Source organism: Periophthalmus magnuspinnatus, chromosome 17 (assembly GCF_009829125.3).
Source record: "Periophthalmus magnuspinnatus isolate fPerMag1 chromosome 17, fPerMag1.2.pri, whole genome shotgun sequence".
NCBI lineage: Eukaryota > Metazoa > Chordata > Actinopteri > Gobiiformes > Gobiidae > Periophthalmus > Periophthalmus magnuspinnatus.
The window spans coordinates 25,219,438-25,240,597 of NC_047142.1; the positions used below are offsets into that span (position 1 = coordinate 25,219,438).

Sequence of the window (21,160 nt, forward strand, 5' to 3'; positions counted from 1 at the left end):
TGTTTCTGGGTTTTGTATACCTAATTTTGATCACTCCCTGAAATAAAAAAGGACCAGGCTGGTTTGATTGACCTTTGAAGTTTTTTTTTTTTTTTTTTTTACCAAACTTTCTGAAGCGCACAACTCATTAATCAAAAACAATTAAAATGTTTCCACACTCTTCTCGTGTCTGTCTTGTTAATGCCCTGAAGTTTTACACAATTGCTTCTTGATAATGAGAAGAGGCCATATGCACAGAATGAGAGTAAGATTTGCATAGGGGATAAAGTTCATCGTAATTAAGTACAAGTGGTGCTTCATAAAGACTTTTCAATTACCATAAATTAATGCATTTATCCAATTATACTCTTGGGAGAAGCAGCTTTGCCTTTATTCTATAGTTTATTGTCTTAAAGTAGAATTCCCCATTAGATTGTGGAATGTAGTGCAATGATTTAACTAATCATCTTAAAGTAACCTGGGACTGGGTGGCAGCAAGTCATAATGATCCAGTGATTACGCTGCACTGTTGCTCCCATCCCACTGTAGTTAATCCTGACCTAGTAGATTTTGCATGTTTCTATTCATCCACCTGTTTGCTCAGTACATATCCTAATGCAGGCTGGGCTCCTGCAACTGTCCTCGGACTGATTATGGACATTTGGCCAGCGGGGCATCCTGGCAGAGACAAGGCGAGGGGGGGTAGGGGGATGGTGGGGCCGAGCTGGGAGAATTTAGAGCACAGCATGGACCTGGCAGAAGGCGCACAGGGGAAGGCGGGGTGAGCAGGACAGCAGGGAGATGCCAGGATTGGCCTAAAAATAAGTGACATGTGGGTTCAAACAGAAAACTACGGCGAAGTACAAGGGTCACTTTGAAAAAAATTAAAATAATCCGGGCACTACAAGCATAAAGTTATAACATTTAGGCATTAAAGTCATTTTATGAGAATACATTCAAATTTTTATGAGAATAAAGGTGTAATATTTTGAGATTAATGTCATAGCCAAAAAAGACATAATTTTACCAAATATAAAGTTGACATTGAATGATTTAGGGGTCAAAGAGAAAGCAGACTGCAAAAGACTCTTGCTTGGATGAGTTAAATCTTACATAAATGCTCATAAAGGAGGTCAAACTTTGAAATGCTGACATTTTACACGTCCCATATGTTTGTAAGTTATTAGACAGATCGCCACTGTCGTTTATCTGCCACCCCTCCGCTCGTGCAAATCAGTCACAAACTGTTGAATGAAGTAGGCCATTTTCTTTACATGGAGTGACTGGACTTCTCAGAAAAAGCCTGCAGAGCTCTCCCTGGGGGTTTTGGGCAGTACAGGCTCTGAGGCTGCTCTGAGCTGCAAACAGGTGGATTCAGAGTGACCTTTACCCATACTCTACTGTTCTAAACATGGGCACTTTTGCATACAGCCATTCACCTTTCAAAGATGTGCTCATTGTGGATAACTTCAGCCACTTGTTCTGGGTTTGTGGACCGCACTGAGCAGCCAATGAATGTTCAAGGTGGACTGGTCCATGGAGGCAACATGGAGAGAGCCGCCTTGGGACACGGCTTTTGTAAACATGAGCTGCCACTGTGTGATGGTGCATGGCTCCACAAACCTGTGAACAAGAGTAAAAAAGTGAGTTACTCTGAACTGAGTCCTACATATGGAGCACAGCAGTGACTGCCCTCCCAGCGGTTCATTCATTTTTTTTCTCATAGACTTTCTGAATAAAATGTATATTAAAAGTATAAAGTTTGCCTGGGGATAATCAACTTTATGTTAACTAATGGCCATAATACCTATCATTTTATTTAATGTTTCTGAATTGTTATAAACCGCCAAGTTATTAAAGCATTTCACCAAAAAGCCTCTTTTTAAAGAGGCTTTTTGGTCTTGAAACAACCATGTTACGGATATTAGTTAGTACGTAGCTGGTAAACCTTTGCGATGCCTTTGATAATATTCTTAATATTTGACTTTTTCAAAAAGTCTATGGAGAAAATGAATGGAAAAGTTACTTCTGGAACATGACCAGGCTGTCAAAGTTAACTCCATTATCAGTCTGGGATGGCTCTCGCCGAAAGAGATCAGAAAATGCGAAACATCATGACGATTATTTGAATCTGATTGGTCGAAGTGTCACAAAAGCCAAACAAGATGAACAATCTAACTTTTGTTACATCCAATTGGGATAAAAGCACAAACATCTTCCCTGTCCACATATGCACAAAGCGCTTACCTTACGCACGTTTTTCACAAACAAAATAGTCCGTATTGAGGCTAAAATAGTCTGAAGTATGTCTGTTGGCGTTGCCATGTTTGTTTTTGGTTCACTTGAACGTTTTGTCAAAGGTTTACGCACAAACCCCAATGCGTGTGTTAAACATGTTAATGAAACAAAACACAACTCCGGGTATGTTTCTAATGAGGAATCAACATTATAACATAGATCAGAAAACAGCGTAATAAGGGGCCTTTAAAAAACAAGACATGATAAACAAAGATAAGAAATTAAATCAACTCAATGTTGGTGCAAAGCCCCAGTTGTCCAGGCAGGATCCCTGTCCATGGACCAAAGTTTTTATTTAGTGTGAAGACTTTTCGCTGCTCTTCCAAGCGTCTTCAGTGTAGTTATCGCCTCCCTTCAGATGCAGGGCAGTATCTCACCAGTAACCTGACCAGAGATGAAGAAGCCACTTGGATGACCAGTGAAACATCTTCACTCCGAAAACGTTTGTCCAGTTGACAGAATTGAATTTTCTTTTACAATTAAATGAATGAAACATGGACAAATGCCCAAGGGCCTTGTTCCTCTGACAAACTCAGGGTTTGAGTCTGATTTCTTCAAGATCAAGTCCAGGGCTGGAGCTGAAATCTAACCTGAATTTTATAAACCCTACAGGACTCTACACCATGGACTATGAAGGAATGCCTCTGTATCCTGTTTGCTCTTGTTTATTTACTTTTTTCATTTTATAGTGAAATTGAAATAACCTAACGAAAGTAAGAATTATTTTCTATATTTATGATATGAAATATCACAGCAGAACTGCTGCCAGGGTTTGCTATTTGACCCATGTTTGAATAGAACCAGTGAAGGGCTAAGTGAAAACTCAAAAGGAGTAATTGGTAGCATCAAGCAGTTATTTGCCTTGTCATTTTTCATGATAGATACAATCTCAAAACTGAATTTTAAGATGGGTTAAATACAGTACTTTTGGACAGCAAACAAACAAGAGCAAACTGAAACTAGGATGTGCATAAGGGTATGTCTAAAGGAGGAATGCTATGACAATTTTGTTTTCAACAATAATGCAAAAGACATTTATTAGCTGATTAGAACATATGGTTTTAGTTTATTACAATTTTCTAAAAAATTATGAAAATGCTTATTTCTAACAGTGTTGGTATTTTCCACAAAGATTTGATAAGACAGTAATTAGAGGCACAATTCTGAAATATTAGACATGAGCAAACACATAATTCTTGTTGTTTTAGTGAACAGCTGCAGGTTTCTGAGCTGTCACAGTTTTGCTTTTCCTGGAGCTATCTGTAGGTTCTGCAGTTTCATGGCCAAGCCCATGTTTCCAGTGATCTTCAGTTTCCCTTTGAAAAATGCCTGACACAAAGAACAAATATGTAAGGACAGAGCACTGACCAGACAGCAGACAGCCAATATCAAATGACATCTATAGTTTAAGGGAACATAAAACATATGTGACAGTTGCTTAAACACACCATCTGTGGGTTCAACTTTCCCGTCATCAACTCCAAAAGGTCTCCATCACTTGCAGCTAAGGTGCAGTCTGCTTTGATGGCTGAAAGAAAAGTGAGGTAACCAATTATAACAATAATAATAAAGCTGTTTTCCTTAAAAATTATTTGTAAACTGTTGCCACAGCATTTAGCAAATTGATGAAATTACTTTCTTCATGTATTTACTACTATACAACCGCTGGGAATACTTTGCATTATAATCTTGTTTTAAAAAAGCATTCACAGCATTTGTGTGCAGTGCATACCGTTTTATTTATTTGTACGAAATAGGCACTAACTGACAATCAATGCTTTGTTTAGAAAACAAAATTACCATTTTGCAGAAAATCCAAGACACACTGAATAAATGAGGGAAATTCAACAACATGACACTTGTGCCACAGAAACCGACCATTTTAGAGAGTCAAAAAGTACAACCAGAGTAAACAGAAAATGCTGTTTTCTGATACAATCCAAACCAACTCTAAAGACACTAATTAGACAAAGTGCTAGAGATTTTTCTGTGCGAGTTGAAGAAAGGGATGCGTAAAGAAGGATGGCAGGTGGTCTACTTGCAGTGAGAAGCTGCAAGTGCTTTGCAATTGTAATACCTGATTTGTGTTAATATTAAGTACTATTGTGTGCGGCTGTCCATTGAGGACGGGTTTTACTACAACACATTTGGTGGTGGCTTCCTTCAGCGTTTGTGTAATGAAGAAAGAAATAACCATTCTGTCTTCTTTTGTATGTGCACTTTGCAAATTAAATTCAGTTAGGGAAAGGCCCTATAGTAAGCATGAACAAGGCTTCACACTTACAGCAGGTGGGGACGGGAGCATGTTTGTTATGAGGGAACAAGATTAAACCATGGTTAAACGAGAGTAACTGCATTTAGAGTAACTGGGATTAACTTAACCATTGTGTAATAATTTATATATATTGTACTACTCTTGTACCAAAGAAGAATACAAGTAGTAATGCTCCTAAATGTTTTACTACAGTAAATGTAAATGACAGTTAATTTAAAACTCATACCTGGATCATTGCTTATTGACCCGTTTCCATTTTTCACATCCACAATCCAAGTGGCATCTGTGCCTCCTGGCCCATCCTTTACTTTGAAGGCAAACACTCCATCAATCTTTTTCACCAGCTGTGCTCCCTCCTGCAAAACAGAGTTTCAAACCACCACAGCATTATTAGTGCATGGAGCGTACCCTCACTTAAATACAATTTATTGAACTGTTCAAACAGAAATTGTGAAACTGATTGTGAAGCACTGAAAGTCAAACAAAACCCTGTGGAGAAAGTGCATGCCACAAGTTTTATTTCAATTATTCTAATAAATTTCCAAAATATAGACAACTCAACCAGCAATAGAGTAATTCTGTGGAATAACTGGCCATGAATGGGCTCTGAAGGTTTTACTGTAGATGCCTTTATGCATTCTTTTGATTAGTATTCTATCTGGTTGGCAGACCAGGGACAGAGAAGAACTGCCATTGTCACCACCACAGACCGTGGGACTGTTCACCTCTGGTGTGTGCGTTGTTCCACAAATATTGTGTTTACTTTTGGTTTTTGCTAATGCATTTCTTTGGATGTTTCGCCCGCAAGCTCTACTGATACCAACACCAGTTTTAAATGTGACTTATTGGGGCGACAGTGGCTCAGTGGTTAGAGTGTTGGTCCCCCAACCCGAAGGTCGGAGGATCGAGTCCCGCTCGGACCAAGTTCTGTCGTTGTGTCCTTAGGCAAGACACTTCACCCACATTGCCTAGTATGAAAGTGGTGTGTGCGTGAATGATAGGTGGTGGTCGGACGGGCCGATGGCGCAGATTGGCAGCCTCGCTTCCGTCAGTCTCCCCAGGGCAGCTGTGGCTACAATAGTACCAAGTGTGGAAATGAATGAATAATGACTATAGTGTAGCGCTTTGAGAGGCTTTGACAAGTGTAAGGCATTATTATTATTGTATTTGTACATTATTACCTATGTACTGTGCATGAATGCATGGTGTAGTTCTATATAATTGTATTATAAAGAACTGCATTGTATTAATAATAGCACATTGACATTACCTCTTGGAGGCGTTTCTCAATTTCTTTGAAGACAGAGAAAGATTTAAAACTTTCCAGATTGTTGCTTGCACTTGTAGGAACAGCAGAAATCTGTGTTCTGTAAAAGAAACAACAGACTTTGTAAACAAGGAATACAGTAAATAAACAGTATTGTTGTAAAATCTCCTGCATTATCATAACAAGTATATTTCCAGTTCTATCATCATTGTTGTCATGTCTTTGAGGTTAACTCAATCTACAACATCATCTTGCCATTACAGAATAAGTCCTCTAACATTTACCTGTTCCTTTGCTGCACAGTGTAAAATATGAGATGAGTCGATGACTTATTGGCCGTTTTGTCACTGCCTTGGTTACAAATGTGACGTCAACCCAGATATATTTAAACCTCTTTGTTTGGAAGTATAACAGTGTGTAACCACTTTGCTGTAAAAGCTGAGTATGTTATAAGAAGGGAAAGAGGGGGATTGAGAAATAAGAAAAAAATATACTATACCTGGCATGATCTGAAAATCCCAGTCTGTAGAGAGTTACCACCACTGCTCCTCCTAATCCGATGTTGTGTTGCAAGGCCACTTTTGCCCCTTTGACCTGCCTCTTGCCCGCCTCTCCCCTGAGTTGCCAGCAGAGCTCAGCACACTGGGCCAGGCCTAGAGACAATCAAGACAAGTCACTCGCTGTAAACTGCTCTTCCCCTATTGAGATGAACTAGTTTTTTTTGATTATTTTTGTACTGTCCCTCCCTTTTTATTTGTGGATTTCAGATTGTAGATTGTGATGATGTCATACTCTTAGACGGGGCATGAGCCAGTTTCCCATATGGATTACATTGTACTTTGCCAAGGTTAATTCAAAAATGCTGAACCTGGTCATTTCTATTATTGACTAGACAACAGAACTTATTATTTAATATTAATTTTATCTTCCCCATCTCTATTAAGCAATACTGGGCTGTAGAATGTTGTGATGTTGTGAGGGTTGTACAATATGTCTATTTTATATCTTAATTACATGTCTCCTACTTCAGTATCAGAAAGTTCTCAGCCAGATATGAGCAGGGCCAACTAATATACCAAGGTCTGTTTACTAAAATCTGATTTTCACCATTATGTTGAAAATCTTCATCTACAAAGAGAATAAAGCTAAATTAATTCTCCACAATATTCTCAATAGGGTTACAAATGTTGCTATATTTCAACCCCCCACAGATTCCATATATTCAGTGAAGCAGCACATCCACGCTGTTTCAAGGATAACATTTCATGTTTCTAAACCATATCCAACTGGAGGTCAATTGTTCTATAGATGGTACAAGGCCACGGTCATACCATTACTCAGTACAATACACACAATCTCCTCTTAATGGAAATTGGGAGTATAACAGATGGTGGGACAACGCAAGAAGGTCCATGAGTTTAGCAGGGAAAACATAAATGAACCACATAAATGCAAGGCGTGAAATATAATCATTAGGGACAGAGACTGACAAATCCAGCAATGAGCAACAAATGAACAATTAACAAAAAATCCAAAACTAAGGGCAAAAGTGCAACAATTCAACAGCATATTTAGATTAGCCAATGGCATCAGACCCCGTCATATATAAGTGATCCTGTGCAAATTATATGGGAATAACGCCCCCTAGTGTCATCTAACAAAAACACTGAAATGGGTGATGGAAACTTGGGTACAGTCATAACAAGTACAATGTCAAAATTGCATAACATATACATTATTATTATTATTAATAATAATAATAATAATAATAATATTTTAACAATAAAAAATTAAAATCCCCTCTTACCTGTGGCCCCTAAAGGATGGCCTTTCGAAATGAGACCACCACTTGGATTGACCACAACTTTGCCTCCATATGTGTTGTCACCTCTGTCAATAAACTCTCCTGCTTTGCCTATGAACAGCATAAATCAAGAATTGGTAGAACAATCTTATTAGCATACGGCTATGGTTAAACATTTTTGTATACGTTTTACCCTCTGGACACAGGCCCAAAGCTTCATAAGTAATGAGCTCATTGGCTGAGAAGCAGTCATGTAGTTCAACCACATCTATATCATTAGGAGTCAGTCCAGCAGAATTAAAACACTTTTTAGCAGCTGTATGTGACATGTCGTATCCCACCTGTACACATACAGGTTAATAGTATTCCAATTCCAGTTAAAAATTAATTTAAGGCGCACTGGGTGACTTACCATTTTAATACAGCTGTTTTCATCAAATGTGGAGGCCAGATCTGTCACCATCTCCTGGGCCAGGATCTCAACGGCTTGTTTTTCCAGATGGTGCTTACGAACAAAGGCCTCACTCGCTAAAACTGCAGCCGCCGCACCATCTGAAGTGGGACTATAAGAAATGATTACAGATTGTTGGAAGAGTCAAAACTGAACTTTTAATATCTCTGTAGACTCTTACCAACACTGCAGTAGAGTGAGGTATTCAAAGACTTTTCTGGAGCCTTTGACTTGATCCAGACTGTACTCAGCTTGGAACTGGGAATACCTGCATAATAAATTAATGTTTTTTAAACAAAGTTACTACACAATTGTTGAAAATATGGTTAGCTGTGTCTTACGGGTTGTTGGTAGAATGCTTGTGGTTCTTCCAGGCTATTTTGGCAAAATGTTCAGGTTTTGTCCCTGAAAGAGGTTCATATTGTTATCTTTTATGTTTTCCGCATGTTACTTTTAATAAATGTTTTTTCATACCATATTTCTCCATGTGTTCTCTGCCAGCATTGCCAAACATCTGAGGAGCTGCCGGAGCTGCTGCTATGCCATAACGATTAATCATTACCTCCATGTGTTTGTCCATTGGATTTGTCCTGTCCATATACTAAATAAAACAAACATTTAGAGAACATTTAATACTTTCTCTAGTGTTTTTGGCAAGTCCAATTTGCATATGTTTGTTAATCATTTGTCAACAGTTTAAAGAGACAGAAGTATTACCTGCTAATATTTTCAATCTAAAATGTTATAATACATGAATTACTTGTTTTATCTATTGCATAATTATTAAAAACAAGGTCACTGTTGAATACCTTTGCAGAAAGAGAACCTCTCTCCATTTTTTCAAATCCAAGGGCAAGTACACAGTCAGCTAGTCCTGCCCATTGAGATCACAGATGTCAGTAAAAGCAAGATGTAAAAGAAAAAGTGAAGCTAAATAAGCCTCTTCAGCTCACCTCCCAGAACAAGTTGCCGGGCCATGAACAGAGCAGTGGAGCCAGTGGAGCAGTTATTGTTCACATTGATGATGGGAATCCCGGTTAAACCAAGACTGTGGTAAAGAGCCCTCTGCCCACACGTGGAGTCTCCTACACAGAAGCCAAGGAACAAGGGAATAATGGTATTAATGAGACCTTACAAAAACACAAGACAACAAAACACATTAGCAATTAAAAACATACAGTGCAGTGGTAATGCATAATGTCCATTTGAATAATTATCAATAGCTATGTTCATATGTACACACCAAAAATCGGATTATTATCATCTGATTTCTGAACCTTTAAGAGAATTTAAATAACGCGAAAACAGCTAAATCTGATGTGAGTAATCGCCATGATTGAAAAGAACTTATTTAGCTGTTTACATGCCTTCTTAATACCTCCAAAAATCTGTTAATAATCAGATTTTCCCTGTGCATGTAATCGCAGCCAGTGAGTATTTTTATTTTTATTTTAGGAGTATTTGGCATAGCCAATTTGTTTTTAAAGTCAGAATGATTTAGTGATTTAATGAATGATGTAATGTGAAAGCATAATACATAACAATACTCGTACGCAAAATCAAACTCCAATGGGTCAAAGTTTGGGGTGCAACGTGTAGGTAGTAAATAATTACGTGTACGCAGCCTTACCATAGACATATCCAACACACGCTTGCTCAATAGCAGAATATGGGACCTTTGCATCAGCCAATGCCTTTTGACCTGAGAAAACCAACAACAGAAAGTTTAATTACTGAATATTACTTTAACATAATTACTTTTTTTTTTTTATATATATGACAGGTGTCCAATTCTTTACTCACCAGCTTCTTTGGCCATGTCAGGGTAGTCATAATCATCTCTTGCTCCAGGTTTGTCAAACTGTAAGAAATATTTTGTTCTATGATATATGGACAATGGTGGAACCCAACAAAGTAAAAAGTACTGCACTGAAAAGTAAAAGTATTATGATCTAAAATGTCTAAAATCCCTACATTTGAAGCTTCATTAGATCTTAAAATATGCGCAAAATACTCTTTAAGTACATTTTTGAAGGGGTTCTTTAATACTTTTACTTAAGTAGATTTTTCATGTGATAGTTTTACTCTTACTTGAGTATTTGAGTATTTGTACTTTAACTTAAGTAACTAAATTGAATACTTCTTCCACCAATGAAAACAGATCAAATAAACACCATACATTTAAAAGTTTACTTAAAGCTGGTGGTTAGGAAAAAGTTAAGCACCACTGATGTTGCTTAATGATGAACTTTAACACAGTGACCATGAACTCTGGACAGACAAGAATCAGGCAACATTAATGTCTATCAAAAACAAGTATACATTGATAGAAAAACAATACACACCACTTAACTAAGCTCAAAATGAGTATTGAAGCTAGCAAACCCTTAGCATTATTGTTTTGTTAAAGTCAATATTATCACCCCACTGTCTGAATTAGCTGAAAAAATAAGTAATGCATGATGCTAAAACAGAAAGCAACATTTTAACAGATTTTTTTCCTCATATCCTTCCTCAGCTAGCGATAATAATTTTGTTAGTTTGCAGGATATCTGCCAACTACTTTAGCCATAATGCTAACGTAAAGCTATCACAGCAGCTTATGTGTATGGTAATGAACCAATAAAATAAAAACATCTACCTTTGTCATCCCAACTCCGATGACATAGACTTTATTCTTATTTTTATTTGCTGGTGCCATGGTGCTGGGTGGTCAGAGGGCAAAGCTGGTGACTGGTCCTGTCCCAGTGAACTTCCGTGTGTCCCACTTTTACTTTGAGGCTTGCGTAGAACTGCAAAGATCGCGTAAGGCGTAAGATGTGTCACGTGGTCAACGCAAAGGAGCGTCCGAATTTAACCTTCACCTAAAAAGAAATAAAGAAAAAAAAAATAAGACTAGTGCGATATAAAAGCTATCCAAACATTTCCAACTGGGTCTCTAAGCTCCTTCATGTTATCATATATATTTTAGCACTAGGCTATGTAAATGTCAAACTTAATAGAATAAAAAAATAAAGAAAAATAAATTTAAAAAAATGAAAAAAAAATGAACCTTAATTGCTCTTCTGAGATAACGTTTATTTACTTTACTCACAGAATAATACAGTGCCAAATCTGTGCTTATCTGTCTGTTAGATAGGCACAGTTATTTATTTTTATAGCTCTAGCCCTATAGATTCACTATCCCAGTCCTAGGCAAGCCAACTTTATTTGTAAAGCACAATTCATACACAAAATAATTCAAAGTGCTTTACAGAATAAGAAAGACACTAAAATCACACAAATCAACACACGAATAATCACAAATAATCATCATTAAATTAATATTAAAACAGAAGAGTGCAGAATAAAAAAAATTAAAAACGTGCTTGTACTTCCTAGCTCTAGTCAGGACCCCAGCAGCATTTCTGCATGTACTGCAGCTGTCTTAAGGCTCGTTTGGAGAGGCCAGTGAGCAGGCCACTACAGTAGTCTAACCTACTGGAGAAAAATGCATGGATAAATGTCTCTAAGTCTGGTTTTGACAGTAAACCTTAGATTTTTGCAATGTTCTTTAGGTGGTAAAAAGCTGCAGATGTTACTGATTTGCCTCGGCCCTAGATTTCTAGCCCAATTTGAAGGTTTTAGAGAGAGACTGGAGTTGACTGCTGACACTTTCTCCATGTTTCTGTGGGCCAGAGACTATCACTTCAGTCTTGTCTGAGTTTAGCTGAAGAAAGTTGTTTTGTATCCACACACTGATCTGTTGGATGCAGTGGCAGAGTGAATCCACTGGTCCATATTCACCTGCTGCAGTGAGACATAGATCTGAGTGTCCTCTGCATAGTTGTGGTGGGGCACATTATTGCTGCATATTAACTGGCCTAACAGCAGCATGTAGAGATTGAACAACAGGGGTCCCAGGATTGACCCCTGGGGCACCCCACAAGTCAGAGACATTTCATCTGAGACACATTTTCCAATTTCAACAAAGTACTCCCTGTTTTCTAAATAGGACTTGAACCAGTTTAGTGCTGTACCATAGATGCCCACCCAGTCCTTCAGTCTCTGCAAGAGGATCCCATGATCCACAGTGTCAAAGGCAGCACTCAGAGCTAACATCACCTTGATAAGAGCAGTCTCAGTGTCGTGGTGGGGTCTAAAACCTGACTGGAAAACATCAAAGGAATTGTTCATTTGGTGAAAGTTAATAAGCTGTTGGTAAACAACTTTTTCGAGGACTTTGCCTAAACATGGCAGATTTGAAATTGGTTGGTAATTTTTCAATATTGTGGCATCAAGACTGCTCTTCTTAGGAGAGGCTTGATAACCACAGTTTTCAAAGCTCTTGGCAATGTTCCAGATTGAAGTGACATATAAGTGAGTGGTGATAGCAAACTGTTGAGCTAGAGTTAGTGGGTAACACATTGAGGCAGCCTGTAGATGAACTCAGACTGGTGACAATCTCTTGGACAGTTTTGTCAGTTAAATTAGTTCATTTTGGTGCAAACTGAGTCAGCTTTAAGCGTCTAGGTGGGTGCTGGGTTGTTATTTGCATTGTGAAATTGATGACATTTTTAATGCCCTGAACCTCGTCATTAAAGAATACTGCAAACTCATTGCGCTTAGATGTGGAAATGAGTTCTAATGGCAGCGGAGCTGGAGGGTTTATTAATGTGTTTACTGTTGCAAACAGGACACGAGAGTTGTTACTACAACTTCCAATAATGTTTGAAAAATACCTCTCCCTTGTTCTATATAAACTGTGGTTGTACATGTGCATCTTTTCTCTGTAAATCTCATAATGAACCTCGAGCTTTGATTTGTGCCATTCCCGCTCGGCCCTCCAGCACTCTCTTTTCTATGCCCTGACCGAGTCATCATTCCTCCATGGCGCTTTCTGCTTATCTTTAACCATTTTAACCTTCATCGGGGCAATGGTCTCCAGAACATTCAAAACACTTGAAGTCACAGAGTTCAACAAATCATCAACATTAGAAGAAGAGGCATTTTCAAAGTGTATCATTTCCCTGAACAGCGCATCTGTGTTATCATTTATGTGTCTCCTTTGAAGAACTTACATAAAGATCTGACATTGAGCACAGCAAGTTTCAGATTAGTTTCAGTAGGACTGGATGTTATTTTCTTACAGGGAATGCGAATTAAATTTCTCTGCCTGTCCTTCTGTTAATCAGTCTGCGTGGTGTAACTGTAGATATAGTTCCATTACCGGGCCTCAGCATGATATTATCTTTATCATGACTGTATGTCCTGAGACAGCAGAGGCCATAGCTCTAGGTGATAACAGCTCTGGGGGAAGGCAGGGTAGGCGAACAGGGGGGAGTTTTGGTGAGGGACCAGGTGAGGGCCGAGGAGGTGGAGCAAGGGGGAGTTAGGGTGACGAGGGGGGGATAGGTGGGTACAGGGAAGAGTTCAGCATAGTTGATGCCAGAACTCTTGATAGCGCTATATTGGGTGTGAGAGGAGCCATCTTAATTTTTTGATCTGAAGAGGCTTTCTAGATGGTTGGGAAGGGTAATGGGTGAAGGGATGCTGGAGATGGATCTTTCACTTGGGAAGGTGGTGGTTCTGCTGACTTGTTCTCTGGGGGAGGTGGTGCTGCTGCTGAATCATTTGCTGGGGGAGATGGTTGTGCTGCTGGTGGTGACTCCCTCACTGGGGGACGTGGTTGTGGTAGTTGTGGTGCTGCTGGTGGTGCTGACACATTGGCTCAGTCTGTGGATGACGCAGCAGGAATGCTTCTCTCATCTCTCTTTTCTCTCACTGGCCCAGGACTCTGTCCAGACCGGTTCCTCAGACCACGGAGGAGGTTATCCATCAGCACTCTCACTCCACCTCTGCTCAGGTGCGGGCCATTTCCCTTGAACAGGTCCTCTCGTTTCCAGAACAGATTAAAGTTTTCCATGTAGTGCAATCCCTCTGGCCACACATTTGTTCAACAGCCATGTGTTCAGCTGAAACAGCCAGGTAAATTTGTAAATCTTCCTTCTGTCTATGCTATGGAGAGGTCCACTGATGAATGTCTTCACCTCCACTTCATCAAGCTCCTTGAATAATTTAATGGCAGCGCAATCAGCTGTTTAACTCCTCGGTGTGTTGACAAAACTTTTGGCAGGAGTTTTGTAATCTCAGAAACAGTATGACTGGGATAAGAGCAAGTTTGGGTTCCTCTGTGGCTCACATCTCTGATAGCACTGTCTCCTAACAGCAGCGTATCTCTGACCTTGACATCTGGCACAGGTCGCATGTCTGCCGTCGCTCTTTTGCCAACTTTGTTGCTTTTGTTTTGTGAAAAAAATCCATTTTCTGTTTGTATGTTTCCATCAACATCAGTCTGTGACAGTGGTAAAAATCTGAGTTTTGGTTTACTTAAAAGGAAATCATAACTAAACAAATCTTCCAGCACTGGAAGAGGTAAAATGATTAAAAAGTGGCTTTATGATTTTTTTTTTCCCCTCCTGGCTGTTTTCACTGCAACCGCAAATGTCATCTGTAAACACCATAGTCCATAGAGGTTCCTTTCTCACCTCATCCATCAGCTTGTTCCAACACACAGCAAATGTAATCCCAGTGACCTTACCAAAACAATTACAAGAACGGACACAGACAGGGGAATGTAACACTGCCAGTTTTATTGACATCAAAAATAGTAACTGTTTTGAACTGTAAAGAAGGTTTTTCTGAAACTATCTTTTGCTAGTGTTCATGTTTAACAAACCTGTGGACATCTGACTTATTTATGACTCTTGAAATTACTTTAGCACTTTATAAACTTGTGGGTTACTTCATATATTCCAACTGATTCGTTGACTTTCTCATCATAATCGGTCCAGTCCTGAAAATGTTTATTGCAATCTGTTACTGTTTGACATTTCAAATAATGATCAGACATGGATGAAGTGACTTACTTTTTCTAAGAGGGTAATTTCAGGAAAAGGTGTACCAGACTCAGCTCCTTCTGCTGCAAAGCCAGCCTGTAATATGACCGAACAGAAAAGTATTACATCATCCCAAGTGAAAATCTTTTAAAATTCTATGTTAATATAATATTCTTACTTGAGGCCAAAAGTCAACGGGTTCCAAACCTCGACATTCAAACTGCACCATTGTCTTGAAGCGTTCATTGTCCTCAGCCTAAAACAGAGGGAAAGTATCATTTCAATGCAATGAGCATGTAAAAGGGGAGAGGGAAGTCTGGGAGTCCCTGCTTGGACTGCTGCCCCCGTGACCCGGCCCCAGATTTTGCTGACATAATAGATATCAATAAGGGACTTTGGGTTTAATTTTAAGTATTTAACTAAACTAAATGTTGCTAAAAAAAAAAAAAAAAAACATAAGTACTTATCTTCACCAGCATTTTAAAATCATAATAAATCAAACTAGGTAATGATTATTAAAAAAAAAAATCATCATATTGTTAGTAATTTGGTGCTGGAGATCTTTATCAGAGTGTGAAAAAAATACATTTTACTTTTTCAAATAAACCTATGGGTAGAAGTTCATTGCTGAAACAATAAAACAGAATGGAAAGTTTCTTTATTTCCAAGTCAATAAAGCTCAAAGAAGTACATGGCAGACAGACTGAAAACCTGAAAATTTGATACAAAAGATAAAAAGACTTACTTACATTATATGGTGTAATTGTGTCCCCAAGGATATCTGTAAAATATTGATGCGGCTCTTTAGAAACTATGCATTTCTTTGAATTGTTTCCACAGATGATGTAGATTTGAGTTGGATACCAATAGAATTTTCCCTGGAGCAAAGTTTGCATTTTTGCACCATGCTGGCACTTCCTCGTCCACCTTTTAGTGGAGTGCTCTCCTGCAAAAATGGCACTTGTAATGAGTATATGGATAACACCACAATTATTTTTCTTTTGCTGTGTTTTGCTAATTAATTAAATAACCTTACCACCAGCGTGATATATTGCCATTTATCTGAGATTTCTCCACAGCTTCCACACTTGAGCTAGAACAGACACAGTATTACAACATCAATAATGAATGAAATGCTGATTATTCTTGTTCATGTGAGGATTACCAAACAAACTGAAGAAGCTAATATTTTAGTGTTTATTGGATGTTAACAAACTTTTTGACAGAAGACATGACAGCTAACGATGCAGCAGTCCTTGGAGCAGTAATCAGCCCTCTAAAATAAGCTAACCCAATCAATATCCAACGATAAAATGTGTATTTAAACGTAGATGTGTAAAAAACTGCTTGCTGTTCAACATACAATGGAGCAGAAATGAATATAGCACAAGTTTAGTTAATAAAATGCTGCTACCTTCAAAAACCATCGAAAATCTTCCCCAACCGGCCTCACGTTCGTCACGTTTTCCAGCGTGGCTTTAAACTGTAGCCCAAATTTCTGTAAAAACGTATATTTAAATCAATATGTTAGGAAATTGATAAATAATTTCCATTTACTGTTTAAAGTATAACATGCTACATGTACACATTACCATGTTGACGCCTTCACTGACCACTTCCTCTGCTGCGTTCAGGTACACGCTCAGGTTGTGCGATATTAGAGATTCAACAGAGCAATTTCAATACTTCATGTTATTATACTACCGGAAAGTTACGAGTTGGTAATATAAGCATTTTAAAACGGATGGGGTCTGAATTTTGTGATTGTACACGCTGTAAATCCACTGGTATACATGCAAACGTAAATAAAAGCGCCCTCTAGTGGCATTATGGCACATGAGGGTGGCAAACACACCATGTTCATGACATGACACCATTTTGATCAATAAGACTTCGGAGGGCTAGTTGGTTGTGATACTTTATTGATCATTAATCAATTAGATCCATTTGAATAAAAATCATCCCACAATCCAGTGCGGCAGTCATACAGTACAAATAGCTGGTACAAATCATTCACACATCTTTTTACAGAATACAATAACTTACAAAACACAACTACATTATAAAGGTTATGGGATGTTATTGTTTAATAATTTGTTACCTGAGGCAACTTTGCAGAGGCATAGAAAAGAGTGGAGAACATCCTGGGCTTATTTATTGATCTGTGGCATTCTACTTAATGCTCCAAGTTTTATTTCCGTGTTGCCAACCTGAGTTTATGTATTACTTTTTGTTCCAACATAGTTCATCTTAGCCAATACCTTGCAATATTGTTATCATCCAGCTGGTCTACCTTTGGCTTCAGTTGCTTGAAGTTTGTATTACTTTGCTTGCGATTACAAGTAATGAAGCCACACATACATTTTGTAGTATATAATACCATAAATTGATTGTTCTGCGCAACACTGGACATAGATGATTCATTACATGAGATTTTCTGCATAAAAACACCAGACACCTTTTAAAAGCTCATCTTTGATGCTACCCATCCAAAGATCCTTTCAATCTCCCCTAATCACAGGGATTCAAGTTTTTTTCAGACATAAAATAAAATAAAGTGTTTCCCTCTTTTATTCATTATGGGCATGGACTTCCATGAAGCAGCAGAGGGTAAATTAACAAAATACAACCTGGAGAGAAAACACAAGTGATTTAAACTATTGACTTGCCACAAAAATATTGGGCCATGTCCTCCTTCCTTGTAACAAAATACTAAACCCTACATCCAACTATTACAGGGAATTAAACCAATACCAAATGTAGTAGTAAAAGGCATTGCAATTCTTTGATTATTAAATATGTTGACCACCAACTGGCATTATTTACAGCACCCTCCACACCCCTCTCCGCACTGAAGAGAGGTGTGATGAGGTCAATGAGGACGACTGCTTGACTCTGAGGTCCTTCGTTGTCGGGGGGTACTGTGGCCATTTGTGCACCCGTTGTGTCGCTTGTTCAGTCCACCATTCAGAATGTCTTGGATGTGTTGTACTATCAAATTGATAGCCACTGAAAAAGAGGACTTGGTTTTAACATGTTCATGTTTTAGGAACAACATGTACAGAGGCTGCAAATGTTATTGTAGATGCCGCAATTTTTTCCCCCGTAAACATTTCACAAGGACTCATTCACATGTTTAACCAGATAAAGAAAAAGTTATCCACACATGGAAAGAAATCAACCCATACATGATATAACAATGATGTATTGTTTTACAACATAGTTTAAAAAAATGTAAGTCTGTTTGGGCCCCTTTAAAGTCTGAGCCGAAACATTTGGAACCATTGCCATAGTGTCCTCTATTAATAAAACTTTGTTTAGAAGCCAAAGACTATACATCACCCAAACAACCATCAACAGAGCCGAGCCAGTGTGATGGCAGGAACATCACGGTGTGACACTTCAGTAAAAGGAAATTAATGAACTTTTTAAAACCCCTTTTCCCTGAATGATTATAAATAACGTAATTGAGAGACAGCTGAAGTCTGATCTTTGCACGTGTGGATTAGTAAGGTAGTCCCAATTGGTAGAAGCTTAAAAAATGCATTTACTGAAAAATGGCAGCGCATCCAATGTAATTTTTAAGCTGTTGCAATGTTGCCCTTACCAAGGTTGTCAGCACCTCGAGGAATGATGACATCTGCATATTTCTTTGTCTAAAAAGTAAAACAACATTATTGCAGTTACTTTAAACACTAATAATTAATAGCTCAAGATGTACTAAACTTACCGGTAAGCAGAATTCTTCAAAGGCTGGTTTTACAAAAGTTATGTATTGTGCCAACACTTGCTCCAACTCTCTGCCACGCTCACTTATATCTCTGAGAACTGAAATAAAAACTTTACTTTTAAAATCAATGGTGTCAATAATATTTGTACACATCTGAACAAAATTTTCAGCCTCAAACCTCGGCGTGACAAACGTGTATCTGGATCTGTGTCGACAAATAGCTTCATTTGGAAGAGGTCTCTAATCTCCTGAGAATAGAACATCAGGATTCCCTCAAAAAGGACCACATCAGCGGGGTACACTGTCACAAACTCGTCTTTTCTGTAACAATGTCCATAATGACACATAGATAACCCTACTTATTTTTATTGGACAATAACAGTAGTCACCATTTGTCTTTTTCTCACCTGGAATGGGTCACAAAGTCATAAACTGGGATCTGAACGCTCTTTCCCTGCAGGATGAGTCTTAGTGTTTGCATGATGAGTTCATTGTCAAAGGCATCTAAAAAGAAAGCAGTCAAGTAAATTTAAAATATGAACACGCATTTCACTTGACACCAGTGTGGACTCGGCACGTGGGTCTCATTCTGGTAATCAAGGAATCTCTTGTAGCAGGTGCCTGCTTCAGTCACAGCTAAGGCAGCTGCCTCTGGAAAAGGCCTGCTGACCGTGTGCATTTAAAATGAGCCATGAAAGGAAGTCGTTGCATGAGGGTCAATGTATGGTTCCAAAAAAGGGGCTGCTGTTCTGCCAAAATCTTGACTATGAATGCGGTGGTGTTAGTGGACCACAAGCTGCCAACTAAGCTTCCACTACCTCAGAGATTGGATAAGTGCCATTCAATAACTAGCTGATTTCTGTCATCCTACATGCTGGCATCTTCTTCACACTTTGAAAAATACCTGGATGGTCAAAGTTGTACTGGCCCTTTTGTGCCTTGGCCTTTTGGTCAGGAGTCAACACTTTGTAGAAGCTGTCCTGGCTGAGAATAGCCACCTGCCTCTGGGTATGGTCAATCTTGTTCTGTCCCAGCATTTCCATGATCTTCTCACACACAGATGACTAAAAGAAAAGATACTGGTTAGAGTCAAGTCAAAGGCTAGCCAGTACCATTTGACTCTCCTCCATGGCCTCAACATTCATCAGTGGTGGATATTGCATACAATATCTGAGACTATATTTTGTGTCCAGCAGATTTTCAACTAAACTAAATAAATGTGTTTATTTTTTTATTACCAGTTAAGCAGGCAGAATAGTTATAAAAAGATAATAGTAGCTAAATCAATAGTAAACAAAACAAAGCTTTCTCCCGCCCATATCGGGGGTTGAGGAAGCAAAACAGTCTACGTATCAGTGAACTAATCTGTGTCAAAAGTTTGGAGGAGGAGCAAAAAGGAGAAAAGGAAACAAGACAATAGTCCGTCATGTACAATGTAGTCAATACTTCTACAGCAATTTAAAGCAAAACACACTCTGGGGGTTAATAAACTATTATTTTATTTATATCAAACACAAGCCTCTGTAGTTTTGGACAAGTGACTGTCTCAAAACAACGTGGCGCCTCATCACAAAAGTTCCACGTTAACACGTGCTTCCTACGCCCACTCATGGCATAGCAAATAAAACAAAAAATAAAGGCACCAGCGCTTAAGTCATGAACAAAATAGGTTTTGTCGGATGTGGTTTGCAGATGCGCGTCATAGATTTGTAGATAGGCCTACGTGATCCATTCAGAGTGGCATACTTATAACCAATAGTCAGATAATAAAAGTAAAATGTTATCAATAAATGTAAGCTTGGGTTCTTCTCCCAAAAAGACCATGCATTTGTGATTTCTTGTTTACAAACACACTGAGTTCCCGAGGCGTGCTGCCGCTGCTTTATAAATAGACGCGGATGGCAGCGCTAGCTGTAGCATCCATGTTAACCATTGTTTAGCGGCTGGTCTCTCAAAGATTTCAGCAGTAATATTGTTGTGGATGTGACAGCACACTGCGGTGTGATAGAGAAGATTAAAAGGATACGGTCATTATTTCGTTCAAAAGAATGGTTAAATCAATCAGTCACCTGTCAAATACCAAGCCTCGCCGCGACGCCGCGAGGCCACGCGGTCGACTCCCCCAGCCGGCAGCTGACTGGGATTTGACCGTGATTTGGCTTGAATTAAAACTGTCAACCAACGAAAACAACCAAGACAGTAAGTTTAATTCTGACCTTGCCACTTGCGGTGCCGCCGGACACGCCGATTAAAAAAGGTTGCCGAATAACGTGGGCATTCTCGGCCCGGTCCCTTATATGTGTCTCAGTGTCCCCGGCCATACTTGCAATGTGCAGCTGGAGCTCCAGAGAAGGAAGATCATAGCGCCCAAGCCCCTCCCACACAGGGACACGCTGCATTAAACTGGTTATATTCAATTATTTAAACACAGAACCACAGATGTCAATGATTAGCGATACATTTAATATTCAACTGACA

The 21,160-nt window shown here is 38.8% G+C and overlaps 3 protein-coding genes across 4 annotated transcripts; all 3 read right to left on the reverse strand.

The window, feature by feature from the left end:
• Positions 1-3,291: 3,291 nt before the first annotated feature.
• Positions 3,292-10,865, reverse strand: scp2a (sterol carrier protein 2a). The gene is made up of 16 exons (XM_033983147.2): positions 10,716-10,865; positions 9,878-9,935; positions 9,705-9,776; positions 9,028-9,159; positions 8,884-8,948; positions 8,549-8,675; positions 8,416-8,479; positions 8,256-8,342; positions 8,036-8,186; positions 7,817-7,964; positions 7,627-7,734; positions 6,319-6,472; positions 5,823-5,919; positions 4,779-4,908; positions 3,726-3,805; positions 3,292-3,606 (listed from the first exon to the last, which is right to left on the reverse strand). The coding sequence occupies exons 1-16, from the start codon at positions 10,773-10,775 to the stop codon at positions 3,511-3,513; spliced, it is 1,629 nt and encodes a 542-aa protein (XP_033839038.1). The 5' UTR covers positions 10,776-10,865; the 3' UTR covers positions 3,292-3,510.
• Positions 10,866-14,782: 3,917 nt separating this feature from the next.
• czib (CXXC motif containing zinc binding protein) lies at positions 14,783-16,651 on the reverse strand. Of its 2 annotated transcripts, none has more exons than XM_055228734.1 (8): positions 16,543-16,651; positions 16,367-16,451; positions 15,989-16,045; positions 15,817-15,898; positions 15,702-15,733; positions 15,131-15,208; positions 14,983-15,048; positions 14,783-14,909 (listed from the first exon to the last, which is right to left on the reverse strand). In XM_055228734.1, the coding sequence occupies exons 1-8, from the start codon at positions 16,545-16,547 to the stop codon at positions 14,832-14,834; spliced, it is 483 nt and encodes a 160-aa protein (XP_055084709.1). In that variant the 5' UTR covers positions 16,548-16,651; the 3' UTR covers positions 14,783-14,831. The 2 variants fall into 2 exon arrangements, with proteins under 2 accessions (XP_055084709.1, XP_055084710.1); XM_055228735.1 differs by having other exon boundaries at positions 15,817-15,893; positions 15,984-16,045.
• Positions 16,652-16,857: 206 nt separating this feature from the next.
• Positions 16,858-21,099, reverse strand: uck2b (uridine-cytidine kinase 2b). Its single transcript, XM_033983149.2, has 7 exons — positions 20,899-21,099; positions 19,587-19,746; positions 19,090-19,186; positions 18,861-19,003; positions 18,683-18,780; positions 18,560-18,608; positions 16,858-17,961 (listed from the first exon to the last, which is right to left on the reverse strand). Exons 1-7 carry the CDS (start codon positions 21,079-21,081, stop codon positions 17,825-17,827), a joined length of 867 nt encoding a protein of 288 aa, XP_033839040.2. The 5' UTR covers positions 21,082-21,099; the 3' UTR covers positions 16,858-17,824.
• Between the last annotated feature and the right edge of the window lie 61 nt (positions 21,100-21,160).